Genomic DNA, 21,267 nt, shown 5'->3' with positions numbered 1-21,267 from the left:
TTCCCCACATACCCCATGCATGCTTCAGAACAGGTGTTGGGCTTGCCCAGCACCAAGATTTTTTCCAAGCTGCACCTCGGGGGGCTGCGCATGTGCAATCCCAGTATGCACCATTCATAGTACTGGAGATCACACATGCACAGCCCTCTCTCCTCTGTTACTTCATTGATGCCTCAACTATGTATATTGCACCAAGTAGATGGGAGGAGAGCAGGACTTTGAGGTGTGTGTGTTCCCATGGGTCCTCCAAGAGCCATCGCTATTGCATGAAGTGAGTAACTTCTTTCTTCAAGTGCTGCCCCCGTGCGTGCTTCATGGCAGGTGATTGTAGAGCAATACCTACCATTTAGATGGTGGATTTGATTTGGTGCAATTACTGAAGACAGTACTTCTTTAGCTACTGCCATATCTCTGTTTGCATGAGACTGTACTGCATAGTGTGTCATGACCACATGATCAGAGGACCACATGGTTGCACAACATGTCCTGTAACAGCCTTCTGAAAGGGAGCTCTGTTGACATCGCTACTGATCTCAGACTGTAATCTCTGAATTGCTGGAAGGGGTTTATTTGGAATACAATAGCATTGCACCATGCATGCAGATATCAAAATTTTGATATGCATTGGGATAAGGTAGGCAATCCCTTTGATCTTCCAGCAATGGAAAAGAATAGTCTTTGCAATTTTCTAAATGACCTTGTCTGGTCTATATAGAAAAATACAGCCCTTCCGACATCTAGTGTGTACAGTGCAGCTTCCATATGGAAAGCATGAGTCTTAAGGTAAAAGGTAAGAAGGACTATAGGTTTGTTGATGTGGAACTGAGAGCACACTTTCAGTAAAAAGGAAGGATGGGGTCGTAGGGCCACTCTGTTGAAAATTGAGTATGGTGGAGAGTCAGTCAAAGCAGCTCTCTCGCTCACTGTTTGAACTAATGTTATTGCCACTAGAAAGATGCTTTTCATGGTTAACATAGGTAGTCAACATGTGGCCATTGACTCAAATGGTGGTCCCATTATGGTATGAAGGACAAGTTCCAAATCCCAAGCTGGAGGCTAGGCTTGGGTGGAGGCATGATACTTTGTAGGCCCTTCCAGAATCTCTTTACAATTGGATGAATACTGATAAGCGTTCTGCTATTGGATGGAAGGCTGTAATTGCTGATTGGTTTTTGTTCCAAAACCACCTTGATAAGAGTAACTTTTAGATAAGGAATGTAGTCAAGGGTCATGTGCAGCAAGGCTTTTGTGGGTTGTATACTCCTTTTAGAGCACCAGGATGAGAAGTGATTCCACTTAGAAAGGTAAGTTTTGCATGTTCTTTCTGATCTGCTTTGTAAGAGCACATCTCTTACTTGTTGGGAGTAATGGTGCAAGTCTTCTGGGAGCCACATAGAAACCAGGCTGTCAGGTGTAGGGTATGCAGTCTGGCTCCCCCATTCTGAAAGAGTAGGTCTGGATGGCTGGGAAGCAGGTAAAGACAATGAAGAGTTAGATGAGAAAATAAGGGAAACCAGATCTGCTTGGGCCATGCTGGAGTGGTGAGGATGATTCATGCTTCATCTGTCTGGATTTTTCTGAAGACTCTGGTGACCAGAGGAATGGTTAGGAAGGCATATAGAAGGTGAGTATTCCAAGAGAAAAGGGAAGCATCACCCAGAAGCATGTGGCACTTGCCTGCTCTCAAACAATACCAGGTGCATTTGGAATTCTCCAGTGTTGCAGAGATCCACAGCTGGGTGACTGCATATCTGAAAAAGCTGTTGGATCACTTGGTAGTCAGGCTCCAGTTCATGGCCCAGAGAGAAATGGTAACTGAGGGAATCTACAAGTGCATTGCTCATGCCCTGCCAGTATCATGCCATGAGAACAATGGTGTACACAATACACCAACTCCATAATTTTATGGCCTCTGCACAAAGCGATCGTGAAAAGGTCCATCCTGGACAATGGATATAAAACATCATTGCAGTATTGTCCATAAATATCCGAATGGTCTTGTCTTGAACATGCTGGAGAAAGTGCTTGCAAGCATTGAAGATGACAGCACATCGCTTGAGAAGACTGGTATGTAATCTGTTTGTTTTTGGTCCATCAACCTCGGATGTGATACTGCTGGCAATGAGCTCCCCAGCCAAGAAGCGACACATCTGTTGTAATTTGGTGAGCTGGTTGAGCATGGTGAAACTGGACCCCTACCAGAATGTTTCATTCTCAAGTACACCAGCAGAGAGACTAGCTCTTCACAGGGCCACTGATGAGACGTGGGACAAGTGCTGTGCTGGGGTTTGGTAGTGCTCCTGCGGTGCCAGAAGAAAGCATGGCATCGGGTGTTCTTCCAGCTCTGGCAATGGTTCTGTTTCAGCCAGTGCCAACTGCATGCTCAACATGGCAGCCAGAGCTTGACCTGCTGGTGCCAGCAATAGTCACGCAACCCCTTCCAGCATTGCTTGTGCCAAGAGGGTTGAAGACACTGATGAAGTGAGTCTGTGCTCACGAAAGCTCATGCTCAAAACTTTTGTTAGTCTATAAGGTGCCACAGGACCCTTTGTTGCTGTTACAGATCCAGACTAACATGGCTACCCCTCCGATACTTTACTTGAAGTGTGGTTTTTAAGCTTTAAGCCAGAGGTGGGCTTGGGCTTCTGTATGCCATGTGCCCAGTTAATTTCCCGTGCGTACCCTGGGCAGGGAGTATGACGGAGAAGGCTTGCTCTTTGCCTTAGTCCCCAGTGAGGAGTCCATGGACTCCCTGAGAGAAGGGACATTATCCACCCTAAACTGCAGGTCTGGCATCAGCTCAAGACCTTTGTCAAAAAGGAGCATTTTCAATCATAGCTCTCTCTCTTTTCTAGCTCACGCAGCAAGGCTCTTCATTGAGAGTATTTCTGCAGAATATAAACCTCCCCGAGGCAACGTATACATTTTGAATGGCCACCTGAGGCAAGCATACGATCGTGGCACTTAGAGCCCTTTCTAAAGTCCAGTGTGGCCGACATCTCAATTGTTTTTTTTAAAATAAACTGTTGCATCAGCAAACTATGTCCAATATCTGTTGAAACTGACAAGTGAAGAAAAAGGGTGTCTTATTTTTGTATGTAAACAGACTAACCAAAGGTATAAGACAAAGAACTAATAACCACAGGCTATATTTTCTATCTAACAGGGCTGAGGAGAAAGGAGAGAAACGAACTTCATCCATGGCAGAGGACAGTGAAGGAACTGAGGAGAGAACTGGGCTGCATGCACGATTCCCAACTGTGTGAATGGCATGCACTGGGATTGCACATGCGCAGCCTCAGTGAGTGCCGCTTGGAAAATCTCTATGCTGAGGTGCTGGGCAAGCCCAACACCTACTGTGGAGCACCCATGGGGACAGCATTTGAAGAAGAACTAACATATATATGCCTGCATATATTCCAAGGCAGAGCCCAGGACTCAGGGTCAGATCCCAGAGCTTGGAGATTTGGGGGGAGAGAGGTGCCAACATTGGATTGGACACCAGACACTACACCACCCTACACTCAAAAGGGATGTATAGCAGTAGGACCAGAGAATCACTTTCAGGACTGACACCATAATCAAATACCACGAAACCAAATAGGTAGAGCCGCTCAAGTTCCTACTGCCTTCTACACGTACCGTCTTTGATACAAATTCATGCAGTCTCACCCCCCCGTTGCTCTGAGGAGTGTTCGAGCCATCAGTGTCCGATCTCGATTCCAGTTGCCTACTGCCCATGCTTGAATCACTATTCCAGGGTTGTAAACTGGCTGAGAGAGAATGAGAGAGAGAAATCTGAAGAATAGATTTCCAGCCTTCTGTTTTCAGTTTAAAGAATATATAATGAATGAGACAAGTGTCTTGTAACTAGCAGGAGATTACCACGAATGATTGAGAACACATACTGCAAGATGTGCCTGTCATCTGTGTTATGCTAAAAGTAGTCAACCCACAGAGACTGTTACAAGATACAACTGGCAATTAATGGTTATTTATGCAGTTTTGCATTCCTATCACTGTCGTCTGCCAAGTATGTTGTAATGCTAATTACAGGAGAAATGGGACTTTGTTTCCATCCTCCTCTCCAAGATATTAACACTTACTAGACCAGCTATCCTTAGCAAATAAAGAGGTTATGAAGTTGGTCACTGTGAATGGTGATTCAGCAAACAGGTTCTGACCCTTGATGTTAACTTTACTAGTAGCCATTAAGATCTCTCAGACTGCCCTTTTTTAAAGGTAACTTTTCAATATAATCACCCCCTTTTCTATCAGGGCCTGTATAGATATGCAAATAAAGATTCATGAAAATTAGTGACAAGTGACTATACTGTGCATTAAAATCTGGATAAGGGACAGCACACAGAAAGATATACTCTACCTGTCTTCCTCCGGCTTCTGAGATAAGGTACAGTGTGAATAGTGGAGATGGCTTCAATTGGGCCACCATCATTAGGGACCATAAGTGTTGTTTTTGCAACTATAGACTCGTTTCCCTGAAATTAGAAAAGTCATAGAATTAGAGCTGTCAATATGATGTGGCCAGGGCCATTTAGTATTTATTGACCCCAGCAGGTCACTTATATTGCATTAATGTATGCAACTTAATCAGGTGGCCGACTTCATCTTGTGTCGGACACCAGAAGGACAGAAAAGGAAGATCATTTCCAGAACATTATGTGACAGGCATTAGCTGCAACTTCATGAAATGCTGTCTTATGAACCTTTCACTAGTTCTAGTTTCCTACTGCATATGCAGACCACCCAAACACAGCCATCTCTGACAAGAAATTTTAGATATACACAAACTCAGCTGTCTACATACCTGATCCACTGTGGAGCCAATTGATCGGGTTTTTTTTAAAGGACCTGGAGGGCCTTCTATGAACTGTCGGGAAGAACGCTGAAAAGAACATATACATTAAATATGATTGGGGACATCAAGCCTATGGCATTGCCCTCCATCTCCTGAAGCATTTGGTAAGTTCCACTGAAGTGTTTGCAGATATTTAAGTCCACCATGACTTCCATTCCAGCAAGAATATGAAGACTTAAGCAATGAGGCAGCTTAACGAACCAGCAGAAATGATTCAGTACACAAGCTTCCAGGAAGTTTGACAGCCAACTTCATGTGCCACCAATAATACTTTCAGGGAAAGACTTTTCCCTTTTCAACATGAGGAATGCGGAGCAAATACCAAATCCTCCCACCAATAAGACAGCCATCTCTTCTAATGGTATGGGCCCTACTCCCTACCCACCCCCATGCTGACTCCAGGTAGCAGGAGAAATCCTGAGTCCACTTTTCAGACAACAACATCTATCTTTGATCTTCCCCTATTGCTAGTTTCATGTTGTGACACAGTACCTCAGATTCTTTACAGTGATATTATGACACTGAAAATTACAATTATTCAGGACAGATCACGTGAGATGTCATTGCAAAGTGATGAACTGCTGAACATGATTACCATATTTGTACATGTGCCTTATTTTTTACTCGGAATGGTGAATATTAACTACATCTATTTCAAAATGCAGATATAACTGGAAAAAGCCCACTAGACAAGACGCTTTCATTCTAGATCAAGTGTCTCAAACTCATACCCCATGGGCCATCACCAGCTGGAGGAATTGTACAAATAGGGCTGGGAGTCCTGGCAGGTTGTGGGAAGGGCAGGAAGGCGAGCGGAAGGGGCTGTCCATTACGTCCAAACCCTGCCCCTTCTCACGACTGCCCTATCTTCTATCCCCATTTGACCCCATCCCCCAGGGAGAGGGCTTCAGAGATCACCAGGGAGGCCTGGCACCATGCAGCAAGAGCAGATGCACCCTCCTGAGCTCCCCCAGCAAGAGGAAATTAAACATTGCCCCTGGGTGATCCATGAAGCCATCTCCTTGGGGGACATGGTGCCATGCAAGCAAGAGAATAAAGTACTCTGAAGGTGGACTGGTGGCAGAAAGGGGTGGGATCTGGGGTGCCCCCACAGCCCACTGAGATTCCCAGGCCAGAATGTGCAATTGCTCTGTATAGGGACCCATCCAGACACAGGCCAGGAGTTTGATATCCCTGTTGTAGATATCTAGGTAAGCAAGGGCCTATTGCAGGCAATGAGCCATTAGGGAAAAAAAATATGCCTTAGAAGAAATTTATCTCCCACGAGAGCCTGAGAATCCTACAGACAGCCTCCAAGTAATGATTGCTCTAAGTCTACAAAGACATGATGTGATTACATGTCTCTGGATTCCATCTCGGAACATCAGCGTTTCCACTGACTGGTGTGGGGACCAAGCTTTGAAACAAAGGGTTCCTGTCAAGTACAAATGCAAAAAAGGTGAAAAGTGACATGTTCACCGACTCCCCACCTAAGAAGCATCCTGGGAACACCTCAGCAACAAAACACTGAACTGGAGAGAAGTGCTATACCAAGTCTAAAGGGATATTTAGCCTGTGAATGGAACATCTCAAGATTCAAAAGTTGTGAGCAAATGCAGCTTGCCCCTTAAACATTTACAGACTGCTCATATCACCATGCAGAGTAAGGACAGTAAACTCTGTCTTAACTGGCATTTATCATCCAGAACTCTCAAATAACCAGTATTTTAACCATAATTAAATTTTGGTTACATTTTCTATACATACAGTATAGTGAAAGTAAATACAAATACAGTATAAATTTACAGCATACAATACTACCGTTTTTGGTAAATAAAGTACTCTGCTTACATTTTTGTTTCTTGATACCTAATATCGTTTTTCTTTAGTGTTATGCATTGCTAGGTATGCCCTCTCTATTATCGAGAATACTTGAATATTTCGCAACCGCCCGGTCCTGGGGCTGCTGAATATGAAGGAGTTTACTATATTGGCTTGCATAACCCAGCTGCTGTTTAGCATATTAAACTTAATTTAATATTAAAATAAATAAAAAACCACACTCTTATAATTACTTAAAAACTAACTATTTTTGCTTTATCTAGACCAGTGCGTGAGAATCATAATTCATTAGCAAAAAGCTGTTGCATATTCATCAGTACAGTGTAAATGGGAGTGAATGCTGCTGGGTCAGGGAGGCTCAGTGGTACCCCAGTTCCAGGAAGCACTCTGGAGAGAATCTGTCAAATGTTACCAAAAAGATGCAATAGATCGATCCACTAAGAAACTTCACTCTAAGTAACTTTCACTTGTATGCTGTGAGTCAAAATAGTAGGAGATGTGGGAATTGACTATCATCATCTCCAACTGACAAGTGAAAATTACTTTCAAAGCTTTCAGCTGAAATCATACAGCAAGCCTGTACTTTTGGATACAAAGAATTAAAGATTTATTTATCTGGGTAATCCAGTTCTACAACACCAAATAAGAAACCTTCCATCTCTTTCCTGTAGTGCAGGTTAGGGTGCATTTCTGGGTGGTCTGATTTGAGGCTGGACAGTAATCAACGGCTCAGATAGCTGAGCCACCACATGTAGCCACAGTACTACCCCTTACTCGTGATTGTTTCCACTTCTTAACTGGAAATAATTTAACATACCCGTTTCTCTCTTTTCTTCAGTTTGACAGCCTTTACCAAAGAGGAATCCCAATCCTATGGGTAAAATAGTATGTTATGTTAGCATACTGCAGATACCTTCCAGACGTTATCACTGCTTTTAAATAAATCCATTTTAAAGAATAGTGGACCAGTTTGCTTAGAACAAAACACAAGTTGGTCTTATCATCCACTCTTGAATCTAGTGTTTCCTCAGGCTCCATTTGTGACTTAGACAGTTATAACTGAGGAAGTCAGCTTCCTTACAGTTCCTTCACCACCGTGCTCATTAAAGCTATATCTGCACTAGTGACATCTATAATCGACAGAAGTTACTGTCGGAAGATATCGTCCAACAAAACTTCAGTCAGATTGTGGCCAGACAGCAAAGCGGATCGAAAAAGCGATCCGCTGTCGGACACTCTCGACAGAACAGTCAAATCAGAAGTACAGTAGACAGGGCTGCCCAGGGATCCAGAAGTCCGGTCTGTTGACAGAGGGCCCCTTGGAGCATCCACAAGGATTTTTTGTCAACAGATTGTCAAGAGGCATTCTGCCTCGTGGGGGAGAGGCAGAAGGCCATAGACAAAACTGCCATGTTCTGCCAATTTACTGTTGACAGAACACATTTTTAGTGTAGAAGCTCTGTGAGTTCTGCTGACGAAACGGGTGTTTTGTTGACAAAAACTCTAGTGTACATGTAGCTTAAGATTTTAATAATCAAGGATAAAAAGGACAATTCAAGGATAAAAGTTCAAAATTCTCACTGACCTCTACTGGCGCCTCTACCCTTCATTAGTCTTCTTATGTTCACCACACCCTTCAAATTTCATGCTAGAACTACTAAGATTAAGTTACACCTGCAAATAATCCACACCCTATACTGCAGAGGAAGGCACAAAACCTTTGTGGTCTCTGCCAATCTGAGCTGGGTTAAAATTCCTTCCCAACCACAAATATGGCCATCAGTTGGCAAAACCAACCTAGTCAGGCACCTGGGAAAGAATTCTCTGTAGAAATGCAGAGCCCTTTCTATCTAAAGTCCCATCACCACCCACTGGGAAATCTATACTGTTAACAGTTGCAGAGCACTCCATGCCACTTTAGTCAGTGCCTTCATAAACTCAACAAGCTCAATCTTAAACGCAGTTAGTTTTGGGCTTTTTTTTTTTCCCATGCCACACTAGACATGAATTCCTAGTTATGCCACCACAATACTGGGTTCCTGTAAATAGAATGGTAACGAATGACTAGAAACCCAACTTTGCGGTATCATGCATCGCCACAATGATGCAAAATTAGAGGACTCATGTTATAGCTGTGTTGGACGAATCAACATAAGGAAACCATTTAAGGTTTTCTTGGTGATAGTGTTTTTATGGGTGATATTGCACAGAATGGAGAGGCTGAGACACTATGGAAAGTGAAGACAGATATTCTCAAAGACTGCAGTTACATTACCAATGACTCTTCAGTCTTGTCAAAGCTGATGTCTGATAGATTTGAGCCAGATTCATCTATTGTTGAAAGTCTAAGAAAGTAAAAAACACCACGTGGGTTTCACTCCTTGCTTACCTCATAATTCCAGTAGAAGTTTACTTACCAGTCAATAGCTATGTATTTCAGTTTGAAACAAGGCAAGATCTTGATGCTATGAATGTAGCATTAATGAACTATAAACTGAGTAGAATCACATGCTGCTGGGTTGTCATTTGCAATTTACTGGGGAAACCCAAATCCATGGAGTAGGAATAACCCAGATTTAATGTGGTAATTTTTTGTACTACCAAACACAAGCCTTTTCTCTTCCTCCTCCCTTCCATATGAAGTTTCCACTTCTTCTGATTGCAAAGTTCCTTCATAGATCAATATACATACTATCTTTTTGACTGCAGCCCAACAGACAATCACAGAAAAGAGTGACCTTCTGTAAATTCCCCACCCACGTTGAATATGTAGTTTTGTGGTATTAAATTCAAAACATAGCTGAGACTATTTCACTACCAAATACAATTAAGTCCACAGAGTGCAGAATGAAGAAACAAAAAAGATCAAAGGTTTAGAAAATGTGACATAAGGGGAATGATTTAAAAAGAAATGGGTATGTTTATTCTTAAGAAAAAGACTGAGTGGGGACCCGATAATCGTCAAATACGTTAAGGAGTGCTATAAAGAGGATGGTGATCAGTTGTCCCCTAAAGGTCGGGCATGAAGAAGTAGTACTAAGAATCATATTCTTCAGTAAGGCAGATTTAGTTTGAAAGTTTCCCCTAATATCTAAATGATAAGGATAGCTAAGCTCATGAAGAGGCTTTCAAGGGAGGGCTCAGTCCTCATCATTGGAAGTTAGACAAACATCTGCCAGAGATCATTTATGCATGCTTTATCCAGCCTCACTATGAGGACTAGACAAGAGGACCATAATATTCTCTTTTTACTGCCTTACATTTCCATATTCCTAAAATAATAATTTAGGAATAAATACGCTACATAACATCAGTAGTTTGTCTAGTTTAGTATCTACTCTGACAGGGGTTGTGTCAGCACTTTAACAAAGAAAGAAACCCCTCCACTAAAACAGTTATGGAATATCCTGTCCCAGAAAGGAAGTATCTTCCCAATCAGTTCATGATTGGTTTAAGTTTACAAAAAATATACTAATGGACTTTTTTTGCCTTGACGATATCCTGTAGCAAATCAATATTATGGAATAGTATCAGAGGGGTAGCCGTGTTAGTCTGGATCTGTAGTAGCAACGAAGGGTCCTGTGGCACCTTATAGACTAACAGAAAAGTTTAGAGCATGAGCTTTCGTGAGTTAACTCACTTCTTCAGATGCTGGTCCTGGAAATCTGCAAGGCCAGGTGTAAATAGGCCAGAGCAAGGCTGGGGATAACGAGGTTAGCTCAGTCAGGCAGGCTGAGTTGTATTGTCATCAGGAGATCTGGAGGTGTGAACTCCAAGAGAGGGGAGGCTGCTTTTGTATTTAGCCAGCCATTCACAGTCTTTGTTTAATCCTGAGCTGAGGGTATTGAATTTGCAGATGAATTGTAGCTCAACAATTTCTCTTTGGAGTCTGTTCTTGAAATTTCTTTGCTGCAGGATAGCTACTTTTAAATCTGCTACTGTGTGTCCTGGGAGATTGAAGTGCTCTCCTATGGGTTTTTGTATATTGCCATTTCTGATGTCTGATTTGTGTGCATTTATTCTTTTACATAGAGACTGTCCAGTTTGTCTGATGTATATGGCAGAGGGGCATTGCTGGCACATGATGGCACAAATTACATTGGTAGATGTGCAGCTGAATGAGCCCACGATGGTGTGGCTGATCCGGTTAGGTCCTGTAATGATGTTGCTGGTGTGTATATGTGGGCAGAGCTGGCAACGAGGTTTGTTGCATGGATGGGTCCCTGAGATAGAGTGACTGTGGTGCGGTGTATAGTTGCTTGTTAGGATTTGTTTTAGGTTGGCAGGTTGTCTGTGAGCAATGATAGGTCTGCCTCCCAAGGCCTGTGAAAGTGGGGGATCATTGTCCAGGATGGGTTGTAGATCCCTGATGATGCGCTGTAGAGGTTTTAGCTGAGGACTGTAGGTGATGGCTAGGGGTGTTCTGTTGGTTTCTCTCTTGGGCTTGTCCTGTAGTAGGCGGCTTCGTGGCACACGTCTGGCTCTCTTGATTTGTTTTCTCACTTCCTCAGGTGGGTATTGCAGTCTCAGGAATGCTTGGTGCAGATCCTGTAGGTGTTTGTCTCTGTCGGAGGGGTTGGAACAAATGCGGTTATATCTAAGTGCTTGGCTGTAAACGATGGATCGTGTGGTGTGTCTGGGATGGAAGCTGGAGGCATGGAGGTAGGAGTAGCGGTCAGTGGGTTTACGGTACAGGGTGGTACTGATGTGTCCATTGTGTATAAGCACGGTAGTGTCAAGGAAGTGGATCTCCTGTGTAGATTGGTCCAGGCTGAGCATGATGTTGGAGTGGAAGTTGTTGAAGTCCTGGTGGAATTCCTCCAGAGTCTCCTTCCCATGGGTCCAGAAGCAACCCTGACATTATAATCAAAGAGGCAGATAAAGGAGGAGCTAACCTAGTTATCCCCAGCCTTGCTCTGGCCTATTTATACCTGGCCTTGCAGATTTCCAGGACCAGCATCTGAAGAAGTGAGTTAACTCACGAAAGCTCATGCTCTAAACTTTTCTGTTAGTCTATAAGGTGCCACAGGACCCTTCGTTGCTAATATTATGGAAGCGTCATATGTTAAGAAGTCTCCTATGGTCAGTTTTAAATTTGCTTTCTGTTTCATGTAATGCCAATTGCACTATGAAAAAAGGATACATATGACTATCCAGCTTCTTTATACAGGGAAGATGCTCTGGATAGTCAAGATAGGACCAGCATTATGGCCCTGCACTGATGGGCAGCAGGCATCCATCTCTGCTCTGAGAGGTTCCAGCCAGGTAGCCAACTCATTATGTGCTGTTTATCTGGGTGACTGCTAACAGAGCTTTTACTGTAGCATTAATTTGTATCTACCCATCCCTTCTCTTAGAAGTTACATGATATCCTCTTAACAGAAGTCTTTCCATGACAAAAAGTCATTTTAGTGCCTCTTTGAGCCTCCCTTATTTCTGCTTCATCTTTCAGACTGAATACAGTAATCTAGATGAGAGCATGTCGCTGATTTATATAAAAAAAAAGTCACAAATGTTTTCTGTCCCATACCTTACATTCCCCAATATTGTTTTTGTCAGCAGATTCACACTGAGCAGAGGTTTTCATTGAGGTATCCCAAATTCCCTCTTTCTGCCCTCCCCACAAATCTAAATTCAGATCAGATAATCCCTGGTAAACAAACAAACGATATATACAGTAGCTCTCTGGGAGAAATATTTCTGGACTGCTACTTCACCTTCAGGTTTATTATTGATGTGCACACTTGGTTACTGACACAGTTTAGTGCAGCTATATAAAAAAGGAAAATCTTTCAGAGTGGTATTATAGATGAAGTGGAAACAAGAAAAAAAAGCAGTGATTTCAACAAAGCTTCATTGATTTATGCTTTTATATTCCTAACTCAAAGTTTAACACAACAGTATTTTCCTAGAACAATGGTCCTCAGCCCTAAGACAAAGCTTTTTTGGATACCAAATACTAATTTTCTACAGATTCAAAAGATTCTTTCAAAAAAAATCTATTGTCCCCAAAATTCCAAATGTAACTACCTGTTGTAATTGGATTGTAAGGAATGTGCAATTCTTATAGCTTTCAATATCAAACAGTTATACATTTTAAAATCATTAAAACTAAAAACAATTATACAAACTAGCTCGCTGAGCAAGAGGTCATGTGACAGACTCTGGAATACAGGCTCAAGAGAGGGGGGGGAAAAAAAAAAAAGGCTGGTAACTTTGGGGTACTGAAAAAATGAAAGGTCAAAAACCTCTCTCATAGTCTAAGATTACAGTAAATCTACTGACCAGCTGTACGTTGCTACCTTCCCTACCTTCTGTTCCCAGAACCCCCAATGGAAAGTTGAGGCTTGTTAAGGAAGGCCAAGGCAGACTTCTGTTCTTCACTTAGCTGAATACTGCCAGATGCATCACACATCAGTAGTTCTCGAATTAGTTGGATCTGCCGCTCCTATAAAGTGGAAAACATCAGTAGCAGTGAGGGAAGAAAGCTTCACTCAGATTAATAGAAGACGAGCAGACCACAGTACCTTTAATACAGCTAATGCAGGTAGGCTTGGAGACAAATTCACTACTCTGACGGTGTATTCCTTGGACACCAGGTTCTGCTTCAAGCTTCCAATGGGTAAAACTCAATTTGGGGTAGCAGCAGGTTTTTCTTCCCCCCCCGACAAACCAGTATTCAAATGAAGGCTATGCTTTCTTGAAGCAGAGAACAATTTATTGATGTTCTATTAGGTACCAATTATTGTTTTCCAGTATTCCAAGTAGCTTAGACTATTTTCAACTGTTGAGAAATGCACAAAACAATTAGAGTTGAACAATTCCAGTCTACCAAGGAAGCCAATACGGAATCCTGAAAACAAGACATGAGGATGAATTAAACTCCACACTATAATCTTGTCAACACACTTCAGTTCCTACCTGTATGGTTATAAGCATCTATAAATCACTAAATCCTAGTGATCTGGAGAGCCACTGCAGCAAAAGGCCTCACAAAGTGTTGCAGGATTCCCAATGGAACTTTCTAAAATTTGCCAGTGTCTCACAATCCTGCAAGAGGTGATGATCTTATGGCTCTCTACAAATCCATGCAATTTTGTATCTCTCTCTCTTCCTGCCTTACACTTACTATTGATGTCCTCCCTACCTGAAACTAGGAGAGGGAAAAATAGTTCCTATCAGCTCATTAACATCCCATAAGAGAGATTCACATAGCTTTGAAGTTACTAAGTGAACTCAAGCAATCATAGAGCAACACCAACATTTCTAATACTTTAATCCAATGAGGGTGCCTCATGTGCCAGCTCCTATTGTCTAGTGCAGGGGTCTGCAATCTGCAGCTCTTTAAGGCTTCTTTGTAGTGCCTCATACTATAATTGCAAAGTAAAAAACCACTCTCCTGATTAAACAGTGAATGTCTAAAATCCCAGCAATGAACTCAACCCGTCGTCTGTTATTTAGATATCTGTCTCTGGGTTAGGCTAAAAGGCATAAAAAAAACCAAGGGTGGATGTCCTGCTAGGGGTCTACAACAGGCCATCTACCCAGATGGATGAGGCTTTTTTTAAACCATTAACAAAATCTTCCAAGGCCCAGGATTTGGTGGTGATAGGGAACTTCAACTATCAAGATATATGTTGAGAAATTAACACAGCAGGGCACAGACTATGCAATAAGTTCTTGGACTGCACTGGAGACCATTTTTATTTCAGAAGGAAAAGCTACCTGGGGGGAAGCTGTTCTAGATTTGATTTTAACTAATAGGGAGGAAATGCTTGAGAATTTGAAAGTGGAAAGCAGCTTGGGTGAAAGCGATTGTGAAATCAGAGTTCACAATTCTAAGGGAGGGTAGAAGGGGAAAAAAAAAAACAAAAACAAAACAAACAGCAAAACAGAGACAATGGATTTCAGGAAAGTGGATTTTGGTAAACTCAGAGAGCTGGTTGGTAAGGTCACATGGGAAGCAAGACTGAAGGGGAAAAACAACTGAGGAGAGTTGGCAGTTTTTCAAAGGGATGTTATTAAGGGCCCAAAAGCAAGCTAGTCCGCTGCATAGGAAAGATAGAAAATATGGCAAAAAATTGCCTTGGCTTAACCAGGAGATCTTGCGTGATCTCAAAATAAAAAAGGAATTAAAAAAAAAAAATGGAAACTAGGACAAATTGCAAAGCATGAATATAGGCAAACAACACAGGAATGCATGGGGCAAGATTAGAAAGGCAAAGGTACAAAATGAGCTCAAACTAGCTACAGGCATAAGGGAAACAAGACAACTTTTTATAAATACATTAGAAGAAAGAGGAAGACCAAGGACACGGTAGGCCCATTGCTCAGTGAGGAGAGAGAAACAGTAATGGTAAACTTGGAAATGGCAGAGATGCTTAATGTCTTCTTTGTTTCCATCTTCACTGAGAAGTCTGAAGGAATGCTTAACATAGTGAATGCTAGTGGGAAAGGGTTAGGTTTAGAACATAAAATAAAAAAAGAATAAAGTTAAAAATCACTTTGAAAAGTTAGATGTCTGCAAGTCACAAGGGCCTGATGAAATACATCCTAGAATACTCGAGGAGCTGATGGAGGAAGTATCTGAGCCTTTAGCTGTCATCTTTGGAAAATCATGGGAGACAGATTGCAGAAGACTGGAAAAGGGCAAATATAGTGCCCATCTATAAAAAGGGGAATAACACAGAAAACTACAGACCAATCAGTTTAACTTCTGTGCCAGCAAAGATAATAGAGCAAGCAATTAAGGAAACCATCTATAAACACTTGAAAGGTGGCAAGGTGATAGGGAACAGCCTGTATTGATTTGTAGAGAACAAATCATGTCAAACCAATTTGATCGCTTTACTTGATAGGCTAATGAGCCTTCTGGATAAGAGAGAAGAGGTGGCTGTAGTATACCTAGACTTTGGTAAGGCATTTGATACTGTCTCATATATTTGTAATGGAGTTCGGGGTCCCCAAGCACTGCACCCCATCCGCAGGCAGGAGTGACTCTCACTCAACAGGTAGAATGGGAAGTTTATTAGTCGACAGAATCATAGAAGAGTAGGACTGGAAGGGACCTCAAGAGGCCATCGAGTCCAGCCCCCTGCCCTTATGGCAGGACCAAGCACTTTCTAGACCATCCTTGAAAGCCATCTATCTAACCTCTTCTTAGAAGTCTCCACTGATGGAGATTCTACCACTTCCCTTGGCAATTCGTTCCAGTGTTTGATCACCCTGACAGTTAGGAACTTTTTCCTCATGTCCAACCTGAACCTCCCCTGCTGCAATTTAAGTCCATTGCCTCTTGTTCTATCCTCAGAGGCAAGGAAGAACAAGTTCCCTCCCTCTGCCTTGTGACACCCTTTTAGATACCTGAAGACTGCTATCATGCTCCCCCTCAATCTTCTCTTTTCCAAACTAAACAAGTCCAATTCCTTCAGCCTTTCTGCATAGGTCATGTTCTCTAGACCTTTGATCATTCTCATTGCTCTCCTCTGGACCCTCTCCAATTTCTCCACATCCTTCCTGAACTGCGGTACCCAGAACTGGACACAATACTCCAGCTGAGGTCTAACCAGCGCAGAGTAGAGCGGGAGAATGACTTCTCGTGTCTTGTTCACAACACACCTGTTAATGCATCCTAGAATCATGTTTGCTTTTTTTGCAACAGCATCACACTGTTGACTCATATTTGACTTGTGGTCCACTATAACCCCTAGATCCCTTTCTGCTGTACCCATTCCTAGGCAGTCCTTTCCCATTCTGTATGTGTAACACTGATTGTGCCTTCCTAAGTGGAGCACTTTGCATTTGTCCTTATTAAACTTCATCCTGTTTGCCTCAGCCCATTTCTCCAGTTTATCCAGATCCTTTTGAATTATGACCCTATCCTCCAAAGAAGTTGCAACCCCTCCCAGCTTGGTATCATCTGCAAACTTAATACGTGTACTTTTTATGTCAATATCTAAATCGTTAATGAAGATATTGAACAGAACCAGTCCTAAAACAGACCCCTGCGGAACCCCACTAGTTATACTTTTCCAGCAGGATTGAAAGCCATTAATAACTACTCTCTGGGTACGGTTATCCAGCCAGTTGTTCACCCACCTTATAGTAGCCCCATCTAAGTTGTATTTGAGTAGTTTATTGATAAGTATATTATGTGAGACCGTGTCACACAGAGACAGAGACACAGCTCAGTACAGAGGTGTCATTCCAGCAGGCAGAGACAGTCATTCCAATCCATCCTGGGGAGAGGAGCCCAAGGGATACCCCATCTGGGGGTCTAGCTTCCCCCTCAGCACAGGCTGGCTAACTTCCCTTTCTCTCCCCAGCTTCCAACTGCAGCCTCGATTCAAAACCCAGCTCAGTTCCTCCCTGTTCTCTGGTCAGGGCAGAGGTGTTACCTGCCAACTTAGGTTACAGCCCCAGGCAGTCATCCTTAGCCACTGTGAGCTGCTCTGCCTTGCGCTCTCTCTCACACACACACCCACCGCCTGTCTCTCTAACACCCACCTCACTGCATCACAATACTCTTATTAATAAACTAGGCAACTACAACTGAGATGGGGCTACTATAAGGTGGGTGCAAAACTGGCTAGATAACTGTACTCAGTAGTTATTAATGGTTCTCAATGCTGCTGGAAAGGTATAACAATGGGGTTCTGCAGGGGTCAGTGTTGGAACTGATTCTGTTCAATATCTTCATCACCAATTTAGATACTGGCATAGCGAGTATGCTTATTATGTTTTTGTAAATGATACTAAGCTGGGAGGGGTTGCAACTGCTTTGGAGGATAGGGTCATAATTCAAAATCTGGAAAATTTGGAGAAATGGTCTGAAGTAAACAGAATGAAGTTTATTAAAGATGAATGCAAAGTGCTCCACTTAGGAAGGAGCAGTTTCACACAGAGGCTATGTCTACACTAGAAGCATCTGCCAACAAGTTACTGTTGACACGGAAATCTTGAGAACCTCTGAACAGATTGCACCTACACGCAACTTGCTCTGTCGACAGACAGCAGCCAGACTGCACTACCCTCTGGTGCCAGAAAGCAGAATAGCAGCTCTGCAAAGATGGCTGTCTGGCAACCGGAAGCCCTCTCTGTCAACAGCAGGGTCAACATTGCACTTCTGTTGACAGTACTCTGTCAAGAGATTGTTATGTCTCAAATTTTTGAGGAATAGTAACAGAGATAACCGTGTTAGCCTATATGCTATCAAAACAAAAAAGCAATCCAGTAAGCACTTTAAAGACTAACAAAATTTATTAGGTGGCGAGCTTTTGTGGGATAGACCCACTTCTTCAGACCATAGTAGTTCTGTTGAGAATCTATCTATCTATAGAATGCTTTAACTGTGTAAGTGCTCTCTGAGTTATGTCGACAGAAGGCCCCTTCTGTCGACAAAACCCTAGTGTAGACCCAGCCATACAGAATGGGAAGTGACTGTCTAGGAAGGAATATGGCAGAAAGGGATCTAGGGGTTATAGTGGACCACAAGCTAAATATGAGTCAGTGTGATGCTGTTGCAAAAAAAGCAAACATGGTTCTAGGATGCATTAGCAGGTGTATTGTGAGCAAGACACAATAAGTCATTCTTCCACTCTAAACTCCGCTGGTTAGGCCTCACTTGAAGTATTTTGTCCAGTTCTGGGCACCGCATTTCACGAAAGATGTGGAGAAATTGGAGAGGGTCCAGAAAAGAGCAACAAGAATGTTCAAAGGTCAAAAGAACACAACCTAAGAAGGAAGCAGAAAGAACTGGGCTTGTTTAGTTTGGAAAAGGGAAGACTGAGGGGGGACATGATAGCGGTTTTCAGGTATGTAAAAGGGTGTCATAAGGAGAAGGGAGAAAGCTTGTTCTTCTTGGCCTCTAAGGCTACAACAAGCAGCAATGGGTTTAAACTGCAGCAAGGGAGGTTTAGGTTGGACATTAGGAAAAAGTTCCTAACTGTCAGGGTGGTCAAACACTGGACTAAGTTGCCTAGGGAGGTTGTAGACTCTCCACCTCTGGAGATATTTAAGAGCAGGTTAGATAAAATGTCTATCAGGGATGGTCTAGACCAGGTGTGTCCAACCCGCAGGCAGCCCTGGACAGCTAGTAATGTGGCCCCACAAGATCGTAAACTTTTAACATTATGTGATTTATATACATTATATATTTTATATGCAGCCCAAGACAATTCCTCTTCACTCAGTGCAGCCCAGGCAAGCCTAAAGGTTGGACACCCATGGTCTACACAGTACTTGGTCCTGCCATAAGTGCAGGGGGCTGGACTCCATGACCTCTCAAAGTCCCATCCAATTCTAGTATTCTATGATCTCAAAAATCCCCCTTCAATATGGGCAGTGCATTTTGAAATTATATTGTATCTGTATTTTGATTGTGTTACTAATAATGGTTTGATTTTGAAAAAGAAAAGCAGGCTTGCAGCATTCCTGCTGTGAAAGGCAACGCACATTTTAAGAAAGAAATCTGAAATTAAGCATGAAGTAAAATTGGCTTAATTAAAATTGGGTTAGAATGGCTTCAAGAAAAGAGGAAAATGAAAGATAAAACACAGAATTTCAAACTGAATGGACCCAATCCTTCGCATTTATATTGCATTCAGCTGGGCTCCCTTTGCCTCATTTGCAATGAGAAATTTGTCAACCTTAAAAAAATGCAACCTAAAGAGGCTCTTAAAAAAACACTAGTACTTTTGCCAAACAGTATTCAGCTAGACATGCCAGAAAAAAAAAAGAGAGCCACTGAGAAGCTGCTATGCAAAGCACAGCCAAGTGAGAATATAATCGCTAAATGAGTGATATCACCAAGTAGCATAACCATGGCTAGTTTTGTGGCAACTTGAGATCACGAAACAAGGAAAGCCATTCATGAACAGTGAATATGTAAAAGAATACTTTGATAAAGTATCAGAGCTGCTGTACAGTGATTTCAAAAACAAAAGCTATTCAAAAATCTAGCATCCTCCAGAGAGAGAGAGAGAGAGAAGGCTTGGGAGTGAAGTTAGGAAGATACTGGTACAAACACACATGAAAAATGTGAGGAAGTAGAATAGATTGTCTGCAAGACGTTCACAAACCTGTATAGCATTACAAATCACTGTGTGTGTGCTTTTCTTAAGATAGGGATTACAAAAAGTATGGTTTAACTTTTTTTTTTTTTTTTTAAATTAAGAACCATCTCATTCATGTTAATTGCGGCTCTTAAATTACTGAGATTTTTACCAAATTTGGAAAAAATGGCTTTTCTTGCTATTTTGGTTGCTGACCCCTGGCCTAGTGTCATTAAAATCAGTGGAGTCTTCCATTTTGTTATATGTGAAGTAGGGCTGTCAAGATAAAAAAATGTGACTAAACATTGCCACTATTTGTGCTGTTAAAAATATAATCACAAATAACTGATAAAAATCACATTGTTAAGCAAGAATACCATTTAGATATTTTGGATGCTTTCTACATTTTTAAAGCTATTAATTTCAGCTACAATACTTCATTACAAATATTTGCGCTAGGGGAAAAAAAAAAAAAAAAAAGTATTTTTCAATTCACCTTATACCACCAGGACTGTACTGCAATCTCTTCATTATGAAAGTTGAACTTAGAAAAAATCTGTATTCAAAAAATAAAACAAAATGTAAAAACTTTAGACCTACAAGTTCACTCGGTCCTACTTCTTAGTCTACCAGTCACTAAGAGACACTAGTTTACATTTGCAGGAAATAATGCTTCTAGCATGTTTAATGTCATCTGACAGTGAGAATGTGTGTTGCATAGCACTACTGCAGCTGGCACTACAAATATTTTTGTAGTCCAGATAATCTAAGGCAGAGATGGGGAACCTTTTTTGAGTCGAGCCACTTACCTACACAGGGGCCTGGGGTTAGTAGATTTTGTGCCCCCACTCCCCAGGCTCTGGGGTGAGGCCAAAAGAGGGGTATGGTCCACAGGAGGATCCTACCAAGAAACAGGGTAGGGAAGGGTGCAAGAGCTGGGAAGGAAGCAGGGTGCAGGAGAGCGCTCGGTCTGAAGGAGTAGGATTCAGGAGTGAAATGGGGGTGGGAGGTCTGTGCAGGAGACAGGGCACAGGGAGTGACGTGGAGGTGCAAGCACAAGCAGGAGGCAGAAGGCAGGGTGCAGGAGCAGGGTGGGAGTGTGGGGGTCTGTGGAGGAAGCAGAATGCAGAAATGAGCTTGAGGTGCGGTGTCTGGGTGGGAGGGGGATTACATGAGGGACGCTTACCTGGTACAGCTCCCCAGCGGCACATGTTCCACATCCCACCACACTCCCATTGGCCATGATTCCAGACAATGGGAGCAGTGAGGGAAAAGCCTCCAGGTGAGCAGTTTCCCCAGCTGGCAGAGACGGGGCAGGGAAATGGGAGGAAGCAGCTCTGCGTGCTGCTTCCTCCCCGTGTCAGGCAGAACCTACGGGCTTCTCTTGATCTGGCCTGCAAGGCTCAGGACTCTCCCCTTGCAACAGGGAGCAGGTGCTGGAATGCTCATGGAGGCTCCAACAGGCCAAGGTGGAGGGTGAAAGCCAAGCTTTGC

At 42.6% G+C, this 21,267-nt stretch overlaps 1 protein-coding gene across 2 annotated transcripts in view; it reads right to left on the bottom strand.

Annotated features, from left to right (window-relative positions):
• RACGAP1 (Rac GTPase activating protein 1) overlaps nucleotides 1-21,267 on the bottom strand; it is a 53,200-nt gene that overhangs the window by 15,915 nt on the left and 16,018 nt on the right. For both annotated transcript variants that reach the window (XM_074979581.1, XM_074979582.1), the window contains exons 4-9: nucleotides 13,033-13,169; nucleotides 8,997-9,066; nucleotides 7,539-7,592; nucleotides 4,829-4,906; nucleotides 4,385-4,499; nucleotides 3,643-3,773 (exon numbers count right to left, since the gene is read on the bottom strand). In XM_074979581.1, the coding sequence (XP_074835682.1) occupies nucleotides 3,643-3,773; nucleotides 4,385-4,499; nucleotides 4,829-4,906; nucleotides 7,539-7,592; nucleotides 8,997-9,066; nucleotides 13,033-13,169 (585 nt within the window). The remainder of the gene's footprint in view (nucleotides 1-3,642; nucleotides 3,774-4,384; nucleotides 4,500-4,828; nucleotides 4,907-7,538; nucleotides 7,593-8,996; nucleotides 9,067-13,032; nucleotides 13,170-21,267) is intronic.

This window comes from Carettochelys insculpta, chromosome 29 (genome assembly GCF_033958435.1).
Source record: "Carettochelys insculpta isolate YL-2023 chromosome 29, ASM3395843v1, whole genome shotgun sequence".
NCBI classification, from domain to species: domain Eukaryota; kingdom Metazoa; phylum Chordata; order Testudines; family Carettochelyidae; genus Carettochelys; species Carettochelys insculpta.
Note: the sequence above shows the minus strand (reverse complement) of the source record. Positions and strands in the feature narration are given on the sequence as shown.